Source organism: Carcharhinus amblyrhynchos, chromosome 27, assembly GCF_965287045.1.
Source record: "Carcharhinus amblyrhynchos chromosome 27, sCarAmb.v2.hapA, whole genome shotgun sequence".
Lineage (NCBI taxonomy): Eukaryota > Metazoa > Chordata > Chondrichthyes > Carcharhiniformes > Carcharhinidae > Carcharhinus > Carcharhinus amblyrhynchos.
Genome location: NC_137350.1, coordinates 8,497,251 through 8,520,889, shown reverse-complemented (window position 1 = coordinate 8,520,889; position 23,639 = coordinate 8,497,251). Strand labels below are relative to the sequence as shown.

General features: G+C 42.2%; 2 protein-coding genes across 2 annotated transcripts in view; one reads left to right on the top strand and one right to left on the bottom strand.

The window, feature by feature from the left end:
• Positions 1-23,639, top strand: part of nsfa (N-ethylmaleimide-sensitive factor a) — a 222,383-nt gene that overhangs the window by 20,286 nt on the left and 178,458 nt on the right. The window contains exons 3-4 of the mRNA XM_080213611.1: positions 10,208-10,307; positions 14,975-15,014. Coding sequence (XP_080069737.1) covers positions 10,208-10,307; positions 14,975-15,014 — 140 coding nt within the window. The remainder of the gene's footprint in view (positions 1-10,207; positions 10,308-14,974; positions 15,015-23,639) is intronic.
• Positions 1-23,639, bottom strand: part of LOC145359176 (ADP-ribosylation factor 1-like) — a 104,654-nt gene that overhangs the window by 78,826 nt on the left and 2,189 nt on the right. The gene's annotated exons all lie outside the window — the stretch shown is intronic.

Here is a 23,639-nt window from a genome sequence, read left to right as displayed (position 1 = left end):
CTTTTCTGTAAGAAACTATGCTTTATACACACCAAGATAATAGAATTCAACCTTTATTACCTAACTAAAAAAAACCCTGAGTCACCAACTGAATATTTCACAATGCTTCCCTCTATTCTGTGATATTGAGAGTGTGTACCTGAGACAGTGTTAAAGATGTTTGTTTTTCTCTTCTAACTGGTGCAGCCTTGCAGATTTAGAGAAGGTGCAATATTGGCCAACCTGATGCAATCTCTGCTGTTTTATGAAAACGGATATTAATGGGACAAGTAAAAAAAAACAAATTGTACCTAGAGTAGGTGTGAATGGCAGGATCCTGAATAGCTTCTGTCGAAAAGTAAAGAAGATAGAGATAAACCAAAGAGCGACATCTTTTTGATTCATTACTTGACCTATTAATACTGGTTTTGTCCTTGCAGTATGAAACCTATTGTCAGTTAATCGCTCCTCCCTCATCAAATCATTCGTAACTTTGGCATTTCAAAACTCAAATTCTATCTAGTATGGGAATATTGATCAACATGCAGCAAATGGGACTCGTGTTGCTCTTTAAATGAGTATAGTCCAAAGCTGTTGTGATCAGTTGACTAAGGGGAATGGCCTACTCCATGTTGGGGTTCGTCCAATCCAAGAATGGAATTCTGCAACCAGACTCTTCATTCTTCAAGGTCAGCAGTATCATGACTCAGCAGTGCTCAGGCTAGATATGCGTATGAGTGCAAGAACAGTTACATTGGCACGTTAACAGTTTGTATTGATCCTTAAACTCTGCACAGAATGCACTCGCAAAGAAATTTGACATTGTTTTGGTTGCATTATCCTGCTAGGTGGTATCATTGTCACCAAAACTTGTTGGGATTTCTCAGTAATAGCTTAGGAAGTTTAATGCTACACATGATCCCAGCAGCAACCAATGCCCCTAAGCTGATCAACTGTCATTATCTTCACCCATGCCTATTATTTTGTCGAGTGTACAGTTGAATTATGAATGGTTAAGTAAGGCCATTTCATCATTGGTGCTCATATCTTAGCACCATAATTTTCCCAGCCCTGGTGTCTTGTGTATTCTGGAGCTGGCGGCTTTACTGTTCTTCCCAGCTGATTATGTTAATTGATTATCAACATTTATATCATGAAATTCTCCTGATATCTTTCTTTTGATTGTAATTTTATGGTTCCGGAGCTGTATCTGGCTATCTTGAAGATGCATGAGTTTCCCTTACTCTTTCTTCCACGCTTAATGTCTGTTTTTCAGAACATGTTGTCATGGGAACAGTAAGAGGTTGAAGCCAATATGATCCATCAAAACGACTAAATTCTGTATTTTTCTGAATTTCTATGTGCTTATAAAATAAGGCACAGGTTCTCCAGTACCTGACTGTCTGCATTCATAAGAACATAAGAAATAGGAGCAGGAGTAGGCCATCTAGCCCTTCGAGCCTGCCCCACCATTCAATAAGATCATGGCTGATCTGTCATGGCTCAGTTCCACTTTCCCGCCCTCTCCCCATAACCCTTAATCCCCTCGCTTATCAAAAACCCATCAACTCGCGTCTTAAAAATATTTAGCGAGGCGGCCTCCACCACTTCAACGGGCAGAGAATTCCAGAGATTCACCACCCTTTGAATGAAGAAGTTCCTCCTCAACTCCGTTCTAAACCGCCCCCCCTATATCTTGAAGCTGTGCCCCCTAGTCCTACTGTCCTTTCTGAGCGGGAAGAGTCTCTCCACCTCTATCCTATCCATCCCATTCATCATCATATGTGTCTCAATGAGATCGCCCCTCATTCTTCTAAACTCTAACGAGCACAAGCCTAGTTTATTCAGCCTCTCCTCATAGCTCAACCCCCTCAACTCCGGTATCAGCCTAGTAAACCTCCTCTGCACTCCCTCCAAGGCCAAAATATCCTTGCGTAAGTGCGGCGCCCAAAACTGCACACAGTACTCCAGCTGCGGCCTCACCAGTGCCCTATACAGCTGCAGCAAGACCTCCCTACTTTTATATTCAATCCCCTTTGCTATGAAGGCCAGCATCCCATTAGCCTTCCTGACCACCTGCTGCACCTGCAGGCTGGGTTTTTGCGACTCATGCACAAGGACCCTGAGGTCCCTCTGCACCGTCGCCTGCTGCCGTTTTTCGCCATGTAAGTAATAGTCCTTCCTACCATTATTCCTACCAAAGTGGACCGCCTCGCACTTGCCAACATTAAATTCCATTTGCCATTTCCTGGCCCATTCGCCTAGCCTATCTAGATCCTTCTGCAGACTCTCCACACCCTCCGCGCAATTTGCCGTTCCCCCAATCTTGGTGTCATCAGCAAATTTCGACACCATACACTCGGTTCCCTCCTCCAGATCACCTATATAAATGGTAAATAGCTGAGGCCCCAGCACCGATCCCTGGGGCACTCCACTAGTCACCGAATAGCACCCATTGACCCCCACTCTCTGCCTCCTATTTGACAGCCAATCCTCTATCCATGCTAACACCCTACCCCCAACTCCTTGCCCCCTTACATTAATATGGTCCAAATGGGTATAAGTTACCCTAATATAATTTGCGTATCGTATATAGATTTGTACCATTTAAGTTTTGATTGCAACTATTTTGTTTTTGTCAAGGCATGGAAGGGAGTAAAGTTCCGTTGCTTTGTGACAAGCCACTAATGTGTTCTTTGTTTAGTAGTGCCTAATATATTGCCATGTGATTTTTTTTGTCAATTGTCTCAATTTTTTTATCTCTTGTATGTGTTGGGTTTAAAATGCTGTTCCTATAATTACTTTGGTTTGATGTCAGCCAACATTGACAGCTGTTTCACGGTGGTATATTTACCCTTTATTCCTGGCTGTCAGCTGCCATTGGTTAGGCCTGTGGATAGCTGCTGTCCATGGTTCTGATAGCACCATGGTAGAGATCTTTGAGATTATCTTTCTTCCTCTGATCCCCCCTCACTACTTTGTGCTGTATTTTCAAATATTAAACCTGAAATTTCTGCTCAAGAGGCTATTCTTCCAATCCCAGTACTAGTTCAGCTTTGGAACTTGCTGATTCTATTCCAATTCTTTTGCAATTTCCCTTTGTCCTTTTCTTTTTTGTGTAAAATTTTGTAATCCTGTCTTAAATTGACTTGACTGTCAGAGTCAAGGTTAATGATACTTCAGTTATTTTTATAACATTTCAGGTATAAAGATTATGCTTTATGTTTCCAGTTCTAAATCTAAATTTATGTCCCCTTGTGCACTCATTACCCAGTGGGAATGTATGAACTTTCACTTTCTGATTTCTCCAACCATAATGCTTCTATTAAATCCCTGAGCCACCTTTGCACAGAATGTGGCCCTCATTTTACATGCTTGTCATTGTAATTGTGACCGTAATCCCTTTCATCGCCTTAATTAAACTGTATTCTCCATAGGTGTAATTTCCTTTCTATATGATTGCCAAAATGCTCCTGCTTTTGTCTAAGATACCTCAAGGATCTGTTGTACAGTATCAGTGTCATCAGGAGCGCACGCTATCGATCAAGTGCAGCAAATCTGTGACCCATAGGTTGGGATAAAACTTGATCTCTGATCTTTAGGGGTACTGCAGGAGGAGGGTTCCATTTTTGTCATGTTAGTTCAGCAAGGTAATTGTTAGAATTAGTTGCTGCTTTACTCCAACATAAACTTAGTCTGACTAGGATTATTAGTTAGTATTAGTGGTTTGATTCAATTGACAAGCACTTCTCCTTGCACATTTTTGCAGCAGAGATATGTTGGGTTAACTGCTGATAAATAACTGTGCTGAAAGGTGCAATAATCTTGTTGGATCAGTGTTTCACTGGTTGTTATATCTAATTATGTGTTGTATTTAACTTTGCAAAATCAAATCTACTTGTAGCATACAAACTATCACAAAATGAGCTTGTGTTTATGAACTATATTTCAATTCTCTTGTACTTGACCTTTGCCCAACAGGTTTTCTTTTAATATGTAAGAGATTCAAAAAGTGATAAAGCTTCGGCTCAGTTACCTGCTGACGTGAATCAAATAACTGAATATTTTGAACCTCATCACAAAACTGCAGCCTGCCTTTGCTTACTGACTTACCGTTTTGCTGCAACAATTCTTTAATCCTGTTTATTACTGGAGAATTAACATTTAAATCACTCTGCAGACGGCTACAGTTCAACAGTTTGACTAATCCCAGTTGGTTAAATATCAGTCTGATATTAAATATTTGGCAGCAATGCTTTTCAATTAATTTTTATTATGTGCAGTTTCATTGTGAATTGCTAAACCAGATTTTCAGCTTGTTCAGTAATAGCTGCATGAGGAACAGTTGATGGGGGTGGGGTGGGTGAAGTCCGTTAGATTTCCCTTGCAGTTGCTTGTACTGCCCGAATGCAGTGATTGCCAACCTTTTTGAGACTGCTGACCTTGAAGGACAGCCCTTGTCTTTTTGTTTGCTGCAGTACCGAGGCATTGCTTGCTTCATGCTGGGTGACCAGCACTTTGCAATTGAGACTAAGGAGAAGTAATTTGCACATAATCACACTGACCTGATAAAGGCTTGAAGGAGAGAGCTGTTGTGCACAGAGTAGCCCTCAAAGGCACTGACATATTGCACGATGACGCAGTTGCTGGTTTACAACTAAAGCTCCTTAACACTCAGTTAACTGCAAGTTAGTTAGAAGCATCCAGACAAAATGGCAAATCATTCATTATGCAAGTTATCCTTCAAGTCACTGGTGAAATGCCAACTGCAATTATTTTTAAAAATCTGCCTTTGGTAAATGGATGTTTCTGTCTAGACATCTGTAAGGAGGCTGCTCTTTGTAGGTATTGGCAGTAAAACACACTTAGAACAGAATGTAGGCTGCAGTTTCATTGCAGTTAAATTATTAATGCAAAGAGATTTAAGTTTGCATCAATTTTGGAAGAAACTAAACCTGGTAGTCACTGCCTAATCTGACATCAGAATACAGTTGTTGACAACCTAAAATGTTAAAATTCTAAATTAAATGTTGGTATCAATGGCGTGTTAACTTCCATGGTCACTAAAAGACTTAAAGCATAATTTTCTTGTGCAAAACTGTTGTTTTAAGTCCTGTACTTATAAGCAATTTTTGAAGTGTGTGTCACTGTCCATTGCATAGATAACTCCATGGGCAGCAGCAGTATTTCTAATTAACTTCTGAAGAGCAGTTGGAATACTGCCACTGACCATCTGATTCTTGGATTTATAGGCAACCTGGAATTGCTACTCGCGCCTATCTACTGAGTCCAATTGGAAAGTGTGTTGGTGTGATGTCAGATGAGAAAAGGGTCTGCTCAATGTTCAATGGTTGAATGTACCACATCAGAGTCTGCTGGCACTCAAAATTATGCATTGCACAGGAAGAGTAATAATCACATCTAAGGAATATTAGAGGATAGTCAGAGCCATGGAACAGGATTCCAATACTTCCAAGACAAAAATATAGTAATATTTAATAAGCTTTTAAAATCCAAGCTGGTTTCACCTAACCTTAAAGTTTTTCGTTCATTCAACACAGTTATTTCTGATGTTGTCTGAAAATTAAACACTTTGACCAGTTTGCACTAAAGCTCGTGTAGCAAGTTACTCGTGAAACAAATAAAGGATGAGTTGGTTAAAGAGTGAGACAAACCAAGAATAAGAGTCAGTTCTGGGTTAACCCAACTTTATTAACAAATCCTTATCATTTAAACTCTATGCAAACAACTCTCGATTCCCAAAATAATTTAAACGCTTTGTACTATCTGCTTCATTGCAAAGACTGACTACTTCCACCTTCATAACACTTTCTCCTTCATTCTTGCATCCTCTAAGTTTTAGTGTGTCAAAAATTCTGCTGCCAGTGTTCTAAATTTCTCCAAGTCTTGGCCACCCATCACCTCTGTTCATTGACCCAGATTAATTTTTTGTGGAAAAATGCACTAAAAAAAACCCTAATTCATGTTTTCAAATAGCCCCTTGCCCCTTCCAATCATTGTAATCTCCTCCAACCTCACAATCCTCACCTCGCGCACTCTTCCAATTCTGACCTCCACTGATTCCAATTTTATACATTCCACGTTGTCAAACATGTCTTCAAGTGTTTAGTCCCTAGGCTCTGGAATTCTCTCTCAAAGGAGCACCTCTTTTTAAGGCAATCTTTTTAAACTTGCTTGCTTTTGGTCATCTGTTCAACTATTTCCTTACATAGCTTGGTGTCAAATTTTGTTAACACTTTTGAAACACCTTTACGATATGTAAATTGCTGTAAAATATTTTCTGATGAATTTTGTTTAATTGTTTAAGGGACAATCCTATATTTTCCTTCCTACAAGTATTTCCCATTTCACCAAAAAAAATCACAAAGCACAATTGGATGCCTAAGAAGATTTTGTGATTTCCAAACTAACATTGATCCCTTGATCAACATCACTGATTAAAAACTGATTAATTTGCCAGTTCAGCTTATTGTTGCTTATAGAACTTTGCTGGCTGCAAACTGTTGTGTTTCTCAAAATATTATAAAACAAAATTAACTTGGTGTTGAGAACAGAGGTTAAAGCTCGATGGGCCTTGGAACTTTTGGAATGGACTGCACAAATGCAGTTTGACATTTTTATGTTCTTAGGGCCAAAGAGTGGCCATGTGCATAAGGGAAAAATGACATGGAAACCTGAGTCACATGATGGGGAGTGGAATGCCATTGAGAAGGGTGACCCAGGCAGGGAAATAGGGAGCGGTCCCAAAAAGGAGAGTTCCAAATATGAAAGGAGACTTTTAAGTGAAGAGAACTTGAGGAAGGCTCTGAAAGTATAAGAGGAACCTGGAGAAGCCATGAAGATCCAAGAAGACAGCTGAGGTTGTTGCTGCAAAGGTACTACTCAGGAGCAGTAATGGCACAGCTGAAGATGTGCCTTTGAGTTTCTGTTCAAGTGTTTATTTGGGAATCCACGAAGAACGGAATCTTGAGAGACGAGACTGAAACCCTGAAAGGTGGGCTATCATGATGCTGTTAGCGATGGAATGACTTTTGCAAAGGATTCCAAGGTGAGATCTTTGAAGCTAGAGATTGGAAACCTTTGCGAGGGAGACTAAGTTTGTTAGTTTGACTCTGAGCTTACAGATGACTGGGTATGTTGTTGAGAAATCCGTAGGTTGCATCTGTGCCGCATGATGTGTTTGACTGCAGTTGACTTTTAGTTCACATATACCTCATATTAACCCTGTATGTTAGGATAGAGAGGTAGTGTAAATTGTTTTATCCTTCTGACCTTATATAGTAAAATTCATACTCAAGTAGTGCAGCACGCCGGGAGACATTGGTGGTGGCCTTTTCGCGGGATTTATTTGGGCACCATGGCCTTCGCATGTCTCCCAGGCTAAGTTTCTTAGCTTCATCCCCAGGTCCACACCGGAAATTGGGTGCTGGGCTGGCCCGGGGAGGTCCAGGAGGCCAGTGATTGGGGGGGTGAGGGAGTTGGGAGACCAGCATGGGAAGGGGCCACTGAGCATGTGCTGATCTGCGCCCTAACAGATCGGTGTCTGTGCAGTGGCTCGCTCAGCACTATGCTTCTGGTCTTTTGAGCGGGAATAGACTCTGCCCCCCCACTTTCCAGAATGTGCACTGCGGAGTGCCTGAGTGGGATTCAAAATGTTGGAGTTTTGCTCTGTTAAGTATGCTTTAAAAAGAACTGGCGGAAATTACTTCTGTTTTGCCACACGGTGGAATCTTCGGGTTTTTTTGGAAGAATTCAGGTTGTGGAGTTTTGTGGCTTTATTCATCGTGTCTTAAATCCCAAGCTTTATCTTAAGCAAAGCATTATTGACCCGTTATTGATTATTGTACCGAACCATTGTGGGTCTGGCCAAGTATATGGTAATAGTTCACTGCATTTCAAAATAATGGATGACAAAATGCCTTAGGCCATCCTGAGAATGTGAAGTGTGCTATATAACTAAAGTCCATTAGTAAATTTATCTGTTGATTGGGATTCATTTCTTTCAGTAGTGTGCAAATGTGTTTCTGACTGGTCAGCTAGTTTATTGTTTTAATTGGTGGTTGACATATGGAAGCAGGAACCTAAAGGAGTTAACAATGCCTTGTGGTTAGAATAATAAAACAATACCAGAAAGGAGATGCACTGATTCTGTATGGTTAATGAAAATTTTAAACTTTGATTTGGGAATTGAGATTTAGTGTATGTGTCTGCTGGAAAAAATTAACTGCTGAAAGCTGCTAGTTTTGAACACGTATCTTGGGGATTGCTGAATGCTGTATTAGATTCACGACACATGACTGTGTTACAGCAACTTCACTGCAATTCAGACCTGCAGGCAGGGGATGTGAGATGGTTGGTTAACGTGCCTTGTGTACTGAGTTTTGAAAAGCTGCACCATTTTTAAAAAAAAGTCAAAGGCACACCAATGATGCTACCAGATATAATTACACAATGTAATGTTAAATTATTATTGTTGTTTTAGTTAGTCACTGTACAATAATTAACTAGATTATTTATTATAGATTTTTTTTACACTCACTTTAAGACATAGGAGCAGAATTAGGCCACTCAGCCCATCGAGTCTGCTCTGCCATTCAAACATGGCTGATGTTTTTCTCATTTCCATTGTCCTGCCCTTTTCCCGTTATCCCTGATCCCCTTATTAATCAAGAACCTATCTATCTGTCTTAAAGACACTCAATGACTTGGCCTCCGCAGCCTCCTGCGGCAAAGAGTTCCATCGATTCACCATTCTCTGGTTGAAGAAATTCCTCCCCATCTTTGTTTTAAAGGATCGTCCCTTCAGCCAGAGGTTGTGCCCTCTGGTTCTAGTTTTCCTACTAGTAAAAACATCCTCTCCACGTCCACTCAAGCCAGGCCTCCCAGTATCCTGTAAGTTTCAATAAGATTCCCCTCCTTCTAAACTCCGAGTACAGACCCAGAGTCCTCAGTCATATGACAAGCTTTTCATTTCAGGGTCATTCTTGTGAACCTTGTCTGGAGCCTTTCCAAGGCCAGCACATTCTTCCTTAGATATGGGGCCCAAAACTGCTCATAATGCTTCAAATGAGGTCATGTGAAATCTGACCACAAAATTTACATGCTATCTGAGATCCCATTGTAAATAATATGTATTCCATAGCAAACCTCCAGTCCATTCCTCTTCTTTCTACCTGCTCACTGACCCCTGCCTCAAAACTAGAGATTCTTCTCTGTCTCCTTTGATCTCTTGCTTGCGTTACCCTGACTCAGGGTGTGTTTTCATATAGAACCAATGACGAGGCCAGATTTGCCAAACCAGTCTCCATTTATAAAAATAAACAAAAAAATTCAACCAATCAGCAACCTTAATAGACCTGACTAGTCACAAGTAGGCTGAAATTACTTGAAAATGCCCTAGTTGCCACACTCCACCTATTTGGGTACACTGAGGGAGAATTTAGCATGGCCAATGCATCCAACCAGCATGCCTTGGACTGTGGGAGGAAAGTGGAGCACCTGAGGAAATCTTTGCAGACACAATGAATAGATAGTCTCTGCAACCCTATTGGGCTCCACCATCTATTGTAGAGACATAGACACTATGAAAACTTGCAGACTCTGCGCAGACAGAAACCCAAATGGGAATCAGACCCAGGTCCCTGGCACTGAGGTAGCAGTACTAACCAATGTGCCACTGTGCAAAGGAGCAATTGAAGTTCACTTTTAGGCATTGGCATTTATTACCCAAATTGTCAGTCTGAGTGTTTTGCTAGGCCACTTGCGATGGCAAAGCCAACCACATTGGTGTGAGGCCAGTCTTATATGGATTGCAAGGAACGTTTTGTTTCCTAAAGGACAGTCGGGCTTATAAGGCAATCTGACAGCCTTTTATCTTTTAATAGTGATCAGAGAGGGGAGCAAAGATTTGTGAAGTAAACATGAGTGACCAGTCCTTACCTTTTGTACCTCATGTCTCTACAACATATGGTGGAGCCCAGTCGGGTTTCAGAGGCTATCTATTCATTGGCTAAAAGAGAGATCCTGGTGCAAATGCAGGAATGAAGGGTATTATTGTCAAGCGAAGTGCAAGTTAGTTGTATGTAGTAGTGGTAGTTGCTCTTGTCATAATCATTTTTTATTGACCTTGCAATTTTAGTCTGCAGAGTACATATTGAATTACCTTTTGAATGTACCTTATCTCCTCTTTCTTTTTCCTACCTCGTAGGCATGTGATTGTGAAAACTAGCCCGAACCACAGATTTGTCTTCACGGTGAAAAGCCACGCCACCGTGCTTCCAGGGAGCATTGCCTTCAGCCTTCCACAGGTAAAGACAGTTATAATGTACTATATGATATGGATCTAACCTTGTAAAGAACACATAGCGCTGATGAAATAGTTAGATTTTTTGAAATAGGTGAGTGAAGGGGGAATAAGTATATCTACTGTGAAACGTTTCTGGCTATTCATCATGAACGCAGCTCTTCTTAAAACAGTGGTCCCCACCCTTTACCTAAAAAAAAACCTTGTCTATTAGTCTCTGTCTTTGCAAACTACCACCTCATCTCTAATCTCCTCCTTCTGCCCAATATTTGAGTGTGCTGTCGCTTTCCAAATGAGTAACATTTCACCCACACATCACCTGATTCTTAATTCAGGTTTCTGCCCTGTTCTTGGGCTGAACAGCCCCAGACATCGTCACTGATGTGTGGCCATCATGATTATTCCTTCTTGTCTGTGATTTCTGTTCCCATTAACTGAAACTGCAGCAAGCATCTGCAGTGCCTCGCTTAGTTTGTTCAGCTCAATGGGATTTGCTTTTCTTGGTTTCAGTCTTAATTACATTGAAATAACAGTCTGCAAAGAGGTGACATGGCCAACCAGTCCATGTTATTATTTGCCAAGTCCTAGTCCAGAAACTCCAAGGTGTTTTATGAAGGTAGGCTAGATCTTAAGTTGTTACATTTGAATTGGCATAGGTGAGCATAAGGTGTTTCACTCCAGGTATGATTTAAGTGACCCGTTAGGAAGTTTTTATCAAACAAAGTTTATTTAATCACACAGTTAAAATATTCTGAAAAGATTTAACGTAACTTTTACCAATGACAATCAAACAAGATAAAGTATAAACCTTAACCACTAGCTAGTTATGATGTTCCAAATCAAACAACATATGGAACCATGCATTCCTGTCTAGACTTGGCACACAGAAAGCAAGCAAGTTCACGTGATGCTGGATTTTGAAGCTTTTTAACACCTGCTGTGAATTGGTCCTTTGAATGTTGGAACAATTTTCTGAAGCTCCCCAGTTCTAGAACTTTCCAAAAAACCTCTGGACACAGAGGCAGAGACACTGTATGCCTCCTCCAGCTTCTAGCTAGCAACTGAACCGAGACTAAAAACTTGGACTTTTCTGTGGAAAAAAACTGTCCCCATGCATCTTTTGACCTGTCAATCATGCTCCACCCACCAATTCCAAAAGGATCATAAAGCCGTAAAACACTATTAGTCCAGATTAAAAATAAACCTAATGTCCAATATAGTGCTTCAGTAGCAATTAGAGACACCAGCTGCAGACAAAATGGTGCTAAAATAAAATGCTAGGAGCTGCTTGAAAAACCTGCCAAGAAACATGATTAAAATACATTTCTCAAAGGCACATTATCGTCACACCCTTGACATGGGAACTAGTTAATCATATCTGCTCATATTTTCTCCATATCCCTTCAATCTTTTTTTCCCTCCACTTATCCAATATAGCCTTGAATTTTTTTGTTAATTTATGCCTCAATCACTATCCATGGAATTGAATTCAACAGCCTCGCAACTCTGAAGAGGTTTCTCTTGACCTCTGCTTTAATTTTATCATTTAATTTTGCTCTTGAGCCCTTAAACACCCTACTAGTGAAAATCTATGGCTAGGCATCCTGTCATACCTCTGTTGCATCGCCCCATGATCAGTGATACTCTAACAGAAAAAGGGCTCGTTTTAGTCTGACTGCATGATGTGAAGAAATCAGTGTGTAATTGTATTGTACCATCTCAAAAGCACCAATATCTTCCTTTATAGTGCAGGTCCCAACACTGTACAATACTTTTGTATGCTGACTATGTCCAGCCCTGCTTTTGTCCTATCAGTTGTTTCTCTTGTTCAATCTTGGATCATCCATGGTTTCTTTCAGTTAAACGTTAGGAAGACAGAAGCCTTTGTTTTTGTTTCCTGACCCAAGGTCTCTACTCCAGCCCCAAGCTCCATCCTGCCCTCCTGACCTCTTTGGCATTGTCTTCATCCTTGCACTGAGCTTCTGACTCCATATCCTGTATAACACACAAACCAGCCACTTGCGCGTCAGTAGCATTGCCTATCTCTATCCATAACTCAGACTGATTACCACTGAAACCTTTAACAACGTCTTTGTTACATCCAAGCTTAATGATTTTAATGTTGTCCTGTCTCCCGCTTCTGTATGTTTGCCTACTCAAATTTATGCTGTGTCTGTAGCCAAGATTGCACTAAGGTTTATCCATCACCACTGTTTCACTGAGACCTATTGGCTTCCAGTCCTGCAACTCAGAAATTCTTATTTCCAAGCTGAAAATCCCTCCTCGGCCTTGCTATGCTCTTTTGTTAACCTCCTCCAATATGACAGGTCTAGCCCACAGTCTGTTCTTTTAATTTCTGCTACTTCCTTCCATCCTCCCATTGTTGCTGTTACTGCCTTCAGCTGCCTAAGTACTGCATTCTGGAATTCTTGCTCTTGCCCTGACCCTGTTTAAAACTCATGGTTTGATCAAACCTTTGGCCCTCCTTTGACTTGGTGTCCTTTTTGTTTGACCTACCTCTGAAGTATCATTTCCTACATTAATGGTATTTTTAAAAAAATGCAAGGTCCAGTTGTAATCCAATGAGACATCTTTGCATGCCATCTAAATGTTCACGATTTCAGTTTATTTCAGCACACGTTCATACACGTTGAAGTGGTGGAGGCTGCCTCGCTAAATATTTTTAAGAAGCGGGTTGATGGGTTCTTGATAAGAGAGGGGATTAAGGGTTATGGGGAGAGGGCGGGAAAGTGGAACTGAGCCACAACAGATCAGCCATGATCTTATTGAATGGCGGGGCAGGCTCGAAGGGCTAGATGGCCTACTCCTGCTCCTATTTCTTATGTTCTTATGTTCTTATACACGGGTAAAAAGATCAATACAAGTGAATCTTGCTTCTGCAGCCGCAATGCTGTCATATCAAATAAATATCCACATCATAGCAACGGTTCATTGGCTTTTATTTTTGCTTTTCTCTCGTACTTTTCACATGATTTTATTTCAGATTTAACGTGGCAGTAATTTATTTTATCTTATACACGTTATGGGAAGAACTTAACAATCGGTGACATGAGATTTTGAATGACTGTTAAAACTGTTTCTGGTGTTAAGAAAGCATGCTGATGGATGTTTCTAGTCTCTCTCTTTGAAGTGTTTAAAAAGTCATTTCATTGCTTTCTTCAACCTTTTTTGGAGATGATCCACAGTGAGGTGAATGCATTTAAAAGCTTGTAACGTTGGATGAAGCTGTGTTAACTGTAGGTCTGTCATTGGACATAAAATTGACTGTTTAAGCAGAAGCCACTGCCCAACTTCATTATTCACTTTAAGTGTACTTATTGTGCGTCTGGATTTTGAGTAGCAGTTAGTTTAATCTTTCTCATTCTCTTTTTTTCTTGCTATCTTGAGCTCTACGTCTTGTGTAAACTGTTTGAGGGCTGGATCAATTGGGTCTAACAGCAAATTGTTTTCAAAAGCTTCACTTCAATTCTGGCAGTTCTGCATGACTAGAATACTAAATAGGATTGTGCTAGATTTTCTTCCTTTCCAAAACCTGCATACTGCATTTGTCCAACGCCCCATTCTAACTCATTTTAAATATTCCTACCTAAAAGGTTCAGAGAAAAGCAGCTCTTCAGTCCATTTGATCAAGTCCTTTCACAATAGCAATCTAACCATCTTCCTTTAAAAGCATCCACCCATTTAACTAGTTCGGTGTCTTGCCTCTTAATCAACTCCATCAAGAACCAATTCCACCTACGTGCTGGCCTCTCTGCAAGAGAACCTTCTGTCTCCTAAAAGCCTCTGCCATGTTGTCTTGATGTATGTCAAGATGTTGCTCCAATTTCAGCCCAATTATTTAAGGAATTTTGATATTTAATTAAAAATACATACAGCATTGGAAGATTCACTCCATAAAATCCCTGCAGTGCAGGAGGCCATTCGGTCCATTGAGGTTGCATCAATTTGCCGAAAGAACATCTTACAAAGGCTCACCTCTACACCCCATAAGTCTGCATATTTACAATAGCTAATTCACCTAACTTGCATATCTTGGGACACAAAGAGGCTATTTAGCATGGCCAATCCACCTGACCTGCACATTTTTGGACTGTGGGAGGAAACTGGAGCACCTGGAGAAAATCCATGCAGACACGGGGAGACATAGTCACCCAAGACCGAAATCAAACCCAAAACCCTGGTGCAATTATTTTCATTGTTGGCCTGCTCAATTTAGTGGGGATGGTGTGTTGGGAGCGGATGATGCGCTTTGGTGCAGAAACAGCTTATTATGTAACCTCGTGATAGCTTGCTGTTTGAGTTTTGCTAATGCTTCACTATTCCTAGATTCATTGTTTGCCTCTCCTACAAAATCTGAAGGTCATGCAGCCAAGGAAAGAATCATTGTGATTATTGGAAGTGTTTGAACGCAAGGTGCACTTTTCAAGGGAAGTGTGTGTGTCATAAGAGATGAAATGTTTAATTTTATTATCTTTGCATAAAGTATTTTCCAAGACAGAATGTTATTTTTTCGTTAAAATGTCAATTCCGTCATTCTAATTCTCTGGTTTCTATTTCTGGATGCCTTAAATTTAAAAATTATTTTAAACTCCTTCACTTTTTGTACTAAAATGAATTTATGGAAGCAATGCTGTTATATTTTTCTTGCAGAGAAAATGGGTGGGACTCTCCATTGGTCAGGAAGTGGAAGGTATGTTTCCTTTTACTGCTTAATTAGCACATTTCCAGTTGTGAAGCAGAAATATAAACCATTACAAAGTGAGTTACAAAACATTGTGTGTTTGTGCTTATAAATCTATAATATTATAGACGTGCACAGAATATTGTCACATCAGATGCAATGCTATAAAACACTGAAATTCACAGCCAATTTCATGAGACCACACCTGCCAAGAGAAAGTCCAAAGAATTGGTTTAAAAGCAAATAAATAAAATGTAAACATGGCAAGTGGGAAGAAGAGGGGATCAGAAAGGCATCCTCTTCAAAAAAAACTTAAACCATGTTGCCAACTGGACATGACTGATCATGATGTTTGAGGAAAATGAGTCATCTTTGGGTGAACCTACCTCCGAAACTTAGTTGTTCTGCCAAAGCATTTTATAAGAGATAAAACTACTCATACCCAGATTGAACAAGATGACAATATCTTTTACTACAGATGGATTTATTTCAGTGAAAAATATTCCTAAAGATATGGGAGAGGTTACTGACCCCTTCCCAATTCCTCCCCTTCCATTTAGGGAAGCATGCAACAATGATGTGTAGTGATGTGGCAAATGAGGCATCCTTCTAGACCCAGAATTAAAATATTGGATCATCAGCCTTTTACAATCTATATACTGACTGTCCGCTAACTCTCCCTTATTGAGGAACTGCCATCCTAATTGGATTGTGGAAAATCCTTCCACATGATTTTCCAAAAAACTTTTGATGATTCTATCATAACTGTTATTGAATGTGCATTTGTTGGAGATTCAGGACAAAATCTGGGGATGTAGTTTTGAAAATGAGCAGGAAGCAGTAGATATTTCCATGGGGGATTAGGTTGGAACGAGCAATAATTGGATCTGTTTATAATTTACATTCATGATTTGAATTCAGAAGCCCCATGCAACTAGTCAAATAGAAGTGTAGTCAGATAAAAGGCACAGTTCAATTAAAAAAGGCAACTTGAGAAATACAAGATAAAGTAAATCTAATATTTTGGTGTTGTAATAATTGAGAATTAAATTTGAGAAGTCTAAGGTGATATTTACCAAACGTTTTCTCGCTGTGATCCTGTTTGAGACTTGAAAATTGCTGTGACCCCAGAGTGTAATTCAGGAGGTGATGGCGGGCACTGGAGGGGTGGGGTCTGGATTACAGCTGACGGGTGTTTAAACTGCTAGATTGGGAAGGGGCATGTTAGCACTCAGTCAGAGCTCCACCACAAGCATTGCTGTCGTGGACCTCCCAAGATCCTTTCTCAGACTCTATTGGGGCTCATGACCAACAGATTGGGAAGCTCTGGTCTTGGGCTTTTGGCACACTTGATGCTTTTTCAACAAAGTATGTAGAATGCTGTGCTATAAAAATTAGCAGTTGATTTCAAGTTAGGCAAAGACGTCATCTTCAAACATTTTGTTGTGCTATGATGTTGTCACACCTTTCTGGTCACAAAGACCTTAAAGTGCTTGAGATGATTCAGAAAAGAGCTGCTAGTCAGTCTTTGGTGTCAGATTGGAGAAGCCCAGACCCCTCAAGTTGTTAGCACTGCTACCTCACAATGTGCTAAGGACCCGTGTCCAATTCTGCCTTGGGTGGCTGTCTGTGTGAAGCTTGCACGTTCTCCCTGTGTTTGCATGGGTTTCCTCCAGATGGTCTGGTTGCTTCCCACAGTCCAAAGTTGTGCAGATTAGGTTGGTTGGCCATCGTTAGTGTGCAGTGTTATGGGGATAGAGCGCAGGAGTGGGTCTAGATACAGTGCTGTTTAGGCGGGTCGATGCAGACTCAATGGGCCAAATGGCAGTCTCATGTACTGTAGGGATCCTATGGTTCTATTCTATGGCTAAAGTAATTCTTAACCTTCCTGGCTGGGGTATTAAGTGGTCCCATAATCCCAAACATTGGAATTATGGTCCTCAAAGTCCAGACAATCTTGTATTAACTTCATTTGCATACAATTCTTATACTGGCTTATCCTGCAATCTTAAAGCAAAATACAGGAATTGTGGTTTTCGACATTGTTGAACACAATGGAGTGGAATTTTATTGTGCAGTTCTTATTCACCCACCTCTTTTTAATGGAAGCAGATATGTACCTTTTTCTTCTGGCCAAGGAAAGGCTGTATCATCCTTTGATTGTGTAGAATTAATTGTGATAAGTGGCATTGATTTTAATTAGATGCACCAATTGTTTAAGAAAATTAATTGGCAGCAACATTTTACAGTGGAAAATAATGTGACAATAAACTGGCTTCCATGAGGAAGTCCTGATAGTGAAATTTATTGACTGTTGTAACACTGCTGCTAGTTCAGATGTCATGACAGATACTGACTACTGTTTGAGTGCCCATAGTGCCTGGTCAGCATAAAGTCTACCTCAATAAGCAACTGCAAAAAGGTACTTGGTTTCTTTACCAGGAAATGTGACAAAAATGACCACGGAAATAATTGACTTAATTGAGCCTAAGGCAAAGCGTTCATTGACTGGAAACTTCATGGCTCTGGAGGAAATCAGTAGTCCTACAGGAGCTTGAAGAGTGATTCAGCATAAAATCTGCAGCATAAAGAATGCAGCAGATCCGACAACTCTCACACCAGTGACGTGCTGTTTCTTCAGTGCTGTCACAGCATGGAGGAGAGCTCATCAAGGACAGGGAGGCTGCCAATATGTACTGGAGAGAGCATATTGATTGACTCCTCAACTGAGACTCTTGTCTTCGACTTGAACATCCTCAACTCTATTCCTCAATCACCAGCTTGGTCTCACTGCCATTCTGGCCTGGAGAGAAGTTGAAAAAACCATTCAACAGATGGAAAGCAATGTCTGTGGAGTAGATGGAATCCCAACCATAAGAACCATAGGAACTAAAGCAGGAGTAGGCACTTTAGCCCCTAGAGCCTGTTCCACCATTTAATATGATCACGGCTGATCTCATCTTGGCTTCAACTCCACTTTCCAGCCCTTTCTCCAAAGCTCTTCAAACCTTTAATAATTAAAAATCCGTCCTCCACTTCCTTAAATTTAGTCAAAGTCTCAAATCCACCACACTTCATAAGAACATAAGAACATAAGAACATAAGAAATAGGAGCAGGAGTAGGCCATCTAGCCCTTCGAGCCTGCCCCGCCATTCAATAAGATCATGGCTGATCTGTTGTGGCTCAGTTCCACTTTCCCGCCCTCTCCCCATAACCCTTAATCCCCTCTCTTATCAAGAACCCATCAACCCGCTTCTTAAAAATATTTAGCGAGGCAGCCTCCACCACTTCAACGGGCAGAGAATTCCAGAGATTCACCACCCTTTGAGTGAAGAAGTTCCTCCTCAACTCCGTTCTAAACCGCCTCCCCTTTATCTTGAGGCTGTGCCCCCTAGTCCTACTGTCTTTTTTGAGCGGGAAGAGTCTCTCCACCTCTATCCTATCCATCCCATTCATCATCTTATACGTCTCAATGAGATCTCCCCTCATTCTTCTAAACTCTAACGAGTACAAGCCTAGTTTATTCAGCCTCTCCTCATAGCTCAATCCCCTCAACTCCGGTATCAGCCTAGTAAACCTCCTCTGCACTCCCTCCAGGGCCAAAATATCCTTGCGCAGGTGCGGCGCCCAAAACTGCACACAGTACTCCAGCTGCGGCCTCACCAATGCCCTATACAGCTGCAGCAAGACCTCCCTACTTTTATATTCAATCCCCCTCGCTATGAAGGCCAGCATCCCATTTGCCTTCCTGACCACCTGCTGCACCTGCAAGCTGGGTTTTTGCGACTCATGCACAAGGACCCCGAGGTCCCTCTGCACCGTTGCCTGCTGCAGTTTTTCGCCACGTAAGTAATAGTCCTTCCTACCATTCTTCCTACCAAAGTGGACCACCTCACACTTGCCAACATTAAATTCCATTTGCCATTTCCTGGCCCATTCGCCCAGCCTATCTAGATCCTTCTGCAGACTCTCCACACCCTCCGCACAATTTGCCTTTCCCCCAATCTTGGTGTCATCAGCAAATTTCGACACCCTGCACTCGGTTCCCTCCTCCAGATCATCTATATAAATGGTAAATAGCTGAGGCCCCAGCACCGACCCCTGGGGCACCCCACTAGTCACCAACCGCCAATCCGAATAGCACCCATTGACCCCCACTCTCTGCCTCCTATTTGACAACCAATCCTCTATCCACGCTAACACCCTACCCCCAACTCCATGTCCCCTGACCTTCTGCAATAACCTCTTGTGAGGTACCTTGTCAAACGCCTTCTGAAAATTCAGAAAGACCACATCCACCGGCTCTCCTCTATCCACTGCCCTAGACACATCCTCATAGAACTCCAGTAAATTTGTCAGACACGACTTCCCTTTAATGAAACCGTGTTGCGTCCGCCCTATCAAGCAATTCCCTTCAAGATGCCTCGCAATTTCCTCCTTAATGACGGATTCTAACATTTTACCTACCACAGACGTTAAACTAACCGGCCTATAATTCCCCGCCTTTTGCCTGGCACCCTTCTTAAACAACGGCGTAACATTAGCCGTTTTCCAATCTTCCGGCACTTCCCCGGAATCCAGCGACGTTTGGAAAATAACCACCAAGGCATCCACTATCACCTCCGCCATTTCTTTCAGAACCCTCGGATGCATTCCATCCGGTCCTGGGGACTTGTCCACAATCAGCCCCTCCAGTCTGTCGAGCACCACCTCTCTAGTAACAGTAATGTCATTAAGACCCTCCATTCCTACCACCTTTCCATCGCTAACACCCGGCAAATTATTCACGTCCTCCTCCGTGAAGACAGAAACAAAAAAGTTATTCAAGACCTTAGCCATATCCCCATCCCCTACCACTAGCTCCCCTTTCTCATCCTCTAAAGGACCAACGTTCACCCTAGCCAGCCTCTTCCTTTTTATATATTTATAAAAACTCTTGCTATCCTTTTTTATATTAAGTGCTAGCCCAGCCTCATAGCTTCTCCTACCCTCCTTTATCAACTTCTTTGTCAATCTTTGTTGACATTTAAACCTTTCCCAATCCTCTTCTCGCCCACTACTCTTAGCTACTCTAAATTCCTCCGCTTTTAATTTAACACTTTCCTTCACCTCCTTCGTTATCCACGGCTTATTACCTCTCTTCCTACTGTCCTTTTTAACCATCGGAATAAATTTCTGCTGAGCACCAAGAAAGATCTCCTTAAAGATCCTCCAGTGCTCCTCAGCAGACCTACCTTCCAACGCACTCCCCCAGTCCACATTCGCCAATTCTTCTCTCATCCTACCATACTCCCCTCTATTCAAACAAAGGACGCGTGTCCGGGAACCCACTTTCTCCTCCTCCATCTGCACCAGAAACTCCACCATACAATGATCACTCTCTCCAAGAGGATCCTTCACCGCAAGGTCCCTAATTCTACCCGCCTCATTACATAGCACCAGATCCAAGATAGCTCGCTCCCTCGTCGGCTCCAACACACACTGTTCAAGGAAATTATCCCGGCAGCATTCCAAGAACTCCTCCTCGAGCCCACCTCGTCCAACATGGGTCGCCCAATCAATATGCAGATTGAAATCTCCCATAACTACTGCCGTCCCATTCCTGCACGCCGCACTTATTTGCGCGTTAACAGCCCGCCCCACCTCCAGATCATTATTCGGGGGCCTATAGATGACACCCACCAGCGTCTTCCTCCCTTTGCTGTTCCTAATCTCCACCCACAACGATTCCACATTCTGCTCTTTGGCTCCGATATCATCCCTTGCTACCACCTTGATACTATCCTTAATCAGCAGAGCTACGCCACCCCCTCTTTCCTCCTGCCTATCCTTCCTAAACACTTGATAGCCCTGTACATTCATCTCCCAGTCCCTGTCACCTTGCAGCCACGTCTCTGTAATGGCCACCAGATCGTATCCATTTGTGTCGATCTGCGCCACCAGCTCATCCACTTTATTCCGAATGCTTCGTGCATTCAGATAAAGCGCTTTCATCCCAGCCTTCACCTGGACCCTATTTGCCGTAACGCCACCAATTGGGACATCCTCGGCCTCTTCCCTTACCTGTACCCTATCCTTAACTTTAGACCTCGTAGCGTCACCTACCCTCGCACCCTCCCCCCCCCCCTAATTAGTTTAAAGCCCTGTCTACAGTCCTCTTTACTCGATTCGCCAACACTCTGGTCCCAGCACGATTCAGACCAACCCCATCCCGCCCGAACAAGTCCCACCTACCCCAATACTGGTGCCAATGCCCCATAAATTCGAACCCATTCCTCCCACACCAATCCCTGAGCCACCCATTCACTTCCTTTATCCTGTCAATCCTACGCCCGTCTGCACTCAGTTCAGGCAGTAGCCCAGAGACGACCACCTTGTCTGTTCTACTTTTTAATTCCATTCCCAGCTTCTCATACTCCCTCCCCAGATCCTCAGTGTGTGAATTCCATTGACTCATGACTTTTGGAGAGGAGTAATTTTTCTTGATATCTCTTTAAAATCTTAAATATACCTTTTGTTTTTGATTGCTCTACAAGCACTGCAATAGTCCATCTATTCCTTTAAACATTTCACTCCTTCCACCACTGGTGCAGTGGCAGTAGTGTGTAACAGACGTAAGATGCATTGTTACAACACGCTAACATGCCTGTCATGGCACTGGAAACCTGTGTCCTCCACCACATAGAATAACGTGGACAGCAATTGTATGAAAACAGTGCCATCTATAAACTGTTCCCAAAGCCATGCACTACCCTGGAAATTCCTGGAACTTCCTCTGTAACAGCTCAGTGGATCTACCTGTATCACATGGACTGCAGCTGCTCATGAAGGTGACTCAGCAGCAACTTCTTGAACTTAGGCCTTGCCAGTGATTCTCATTTCTCAAGAATGAATAAAAGGTGAAATCTAATAATTTAGCAACAGTAGAGGGGTTGAGAGAGTTGGTGATGCAACAGGGTAGGATCTAGTCATTGTCCACTTGGAAGCTAATGCTATGTTTTCAGACAAGGTGCATAGCCCTGTGTTGTGCAGGTTGGCATCTCATTTTCAGCTGCTCTTGACTACTGTCCTGGTATCTGATGCATAGGAATACCACCACCAACAAGTTCCCCTGCATGTCATATACCATCCTGACTTGTAACCACGTTGCTATTCCATCGCTGTTGCTGGGTCAAAAAACTCTACACCCCTCCTAAACATTATGTGCACCTGCACCATGTTGACTGGAGTCATTGAAGAAGTTGGCTCACCACCACCCTAGGGTTGGATATCAATGCTGGCCTTGCCAGCAATGCTCACATCTTCGCTTGATGGAACCATTAGGGACATCCTGAGCAATGAAGTTGCGTATTGTGGTGGCATAAGTTCTGTTGTGGATGGATTACAAGTTCCAATTAATTCTCCATTATGAGATGCTAGGTCTGTTCAAAACATAGCCAATTTAGCATGGTGCTAGTGTCACAACTGCCTGCATTCTAATGCCTAGACCCTGTTCCCTCGAGAATTTTACAGTGGTCACTTCTACCAATACTGTAAATGAGAGATTCATCTTTACCTGACAGATTGGTGAGCATGAGGCAAAGTGAGTTTTTCTCACCTGCTGCATGCCCAGTCTGACAGATATCCCCTTTTGGACTGTCCCATTTGGTGAGCGGTAGTGCACTGAGTCACACTTGGTGATGGACACTGAAGTTCTCCAATCAGAGTACATGCTTTATTCCTTGCTACCTTCAATGCTATCTCTAAGTGGTGTTCAGCATGGGGTACTGATTCATCACAGAAGGAAGATAATGTATGGTGATCAGCAGGACCTTTCCTTCCAAATGTTGTTACCTGTTACCATGTCACTTCATGTGGTCTGGAGGCAATGTTGAAGATTCCCAACATTCTTCCTCCTGCATTCCATTTGGCAGCCACCACTGGTGGGTATGCCCTGAATGGTGATGGAGGAGACTGTGATGTTGGATGAAAATAAATGATTTTGTGCGTATGTCTACAGCAGGACATTGCTTGTCTACTCTGTGGGACAACTCTCCCAATTTTGGCACAAACAACTAGGTATTCACAAGATTGAGTTGGGTGGTATGCATTGATGTCCACTGCCTATGTTAATGCTGGGTGATTAGATTCTTGATGTTATTTGTAGTAGTGTGATATAACTAATGCTTTATTGGGCCATTCAGAGAATAATTAAGAGCCAGTCATGTTGCTGTGGAATCACCTGCAGACCAGATAGTGAAAAGAATCACAGAAACCCTGTAGTACAGAAAGAGGCCATTTGGTCCATCGAGTCTGCACCGACCACAATCCCACCCTGGCTGTACCCCATATCCCTATGTATTCACCCGCTAATCCCTTTAACGTACGCATTTCAGGACACTAAGGGGCAATTTTAACACAGCCAATCAACCTAACCTGCACATCTTTGGACTGTGGGAGGAAACCGGAGCACCCGGAGGAAACCCACGCAGACACGAGAAGAATGTGCAAATTCCACACAGTGACTCGAGCTGGGAATCGAACTCGGGTCCCTGGAGCTGTGAAGCAGCAGTGCTAACTATTGTGCTGCCCATGCAGCAGCAGCAGATTTCTCTCCCTGATGTGCATTACTGAACCAGATAGACGTTTCCCAC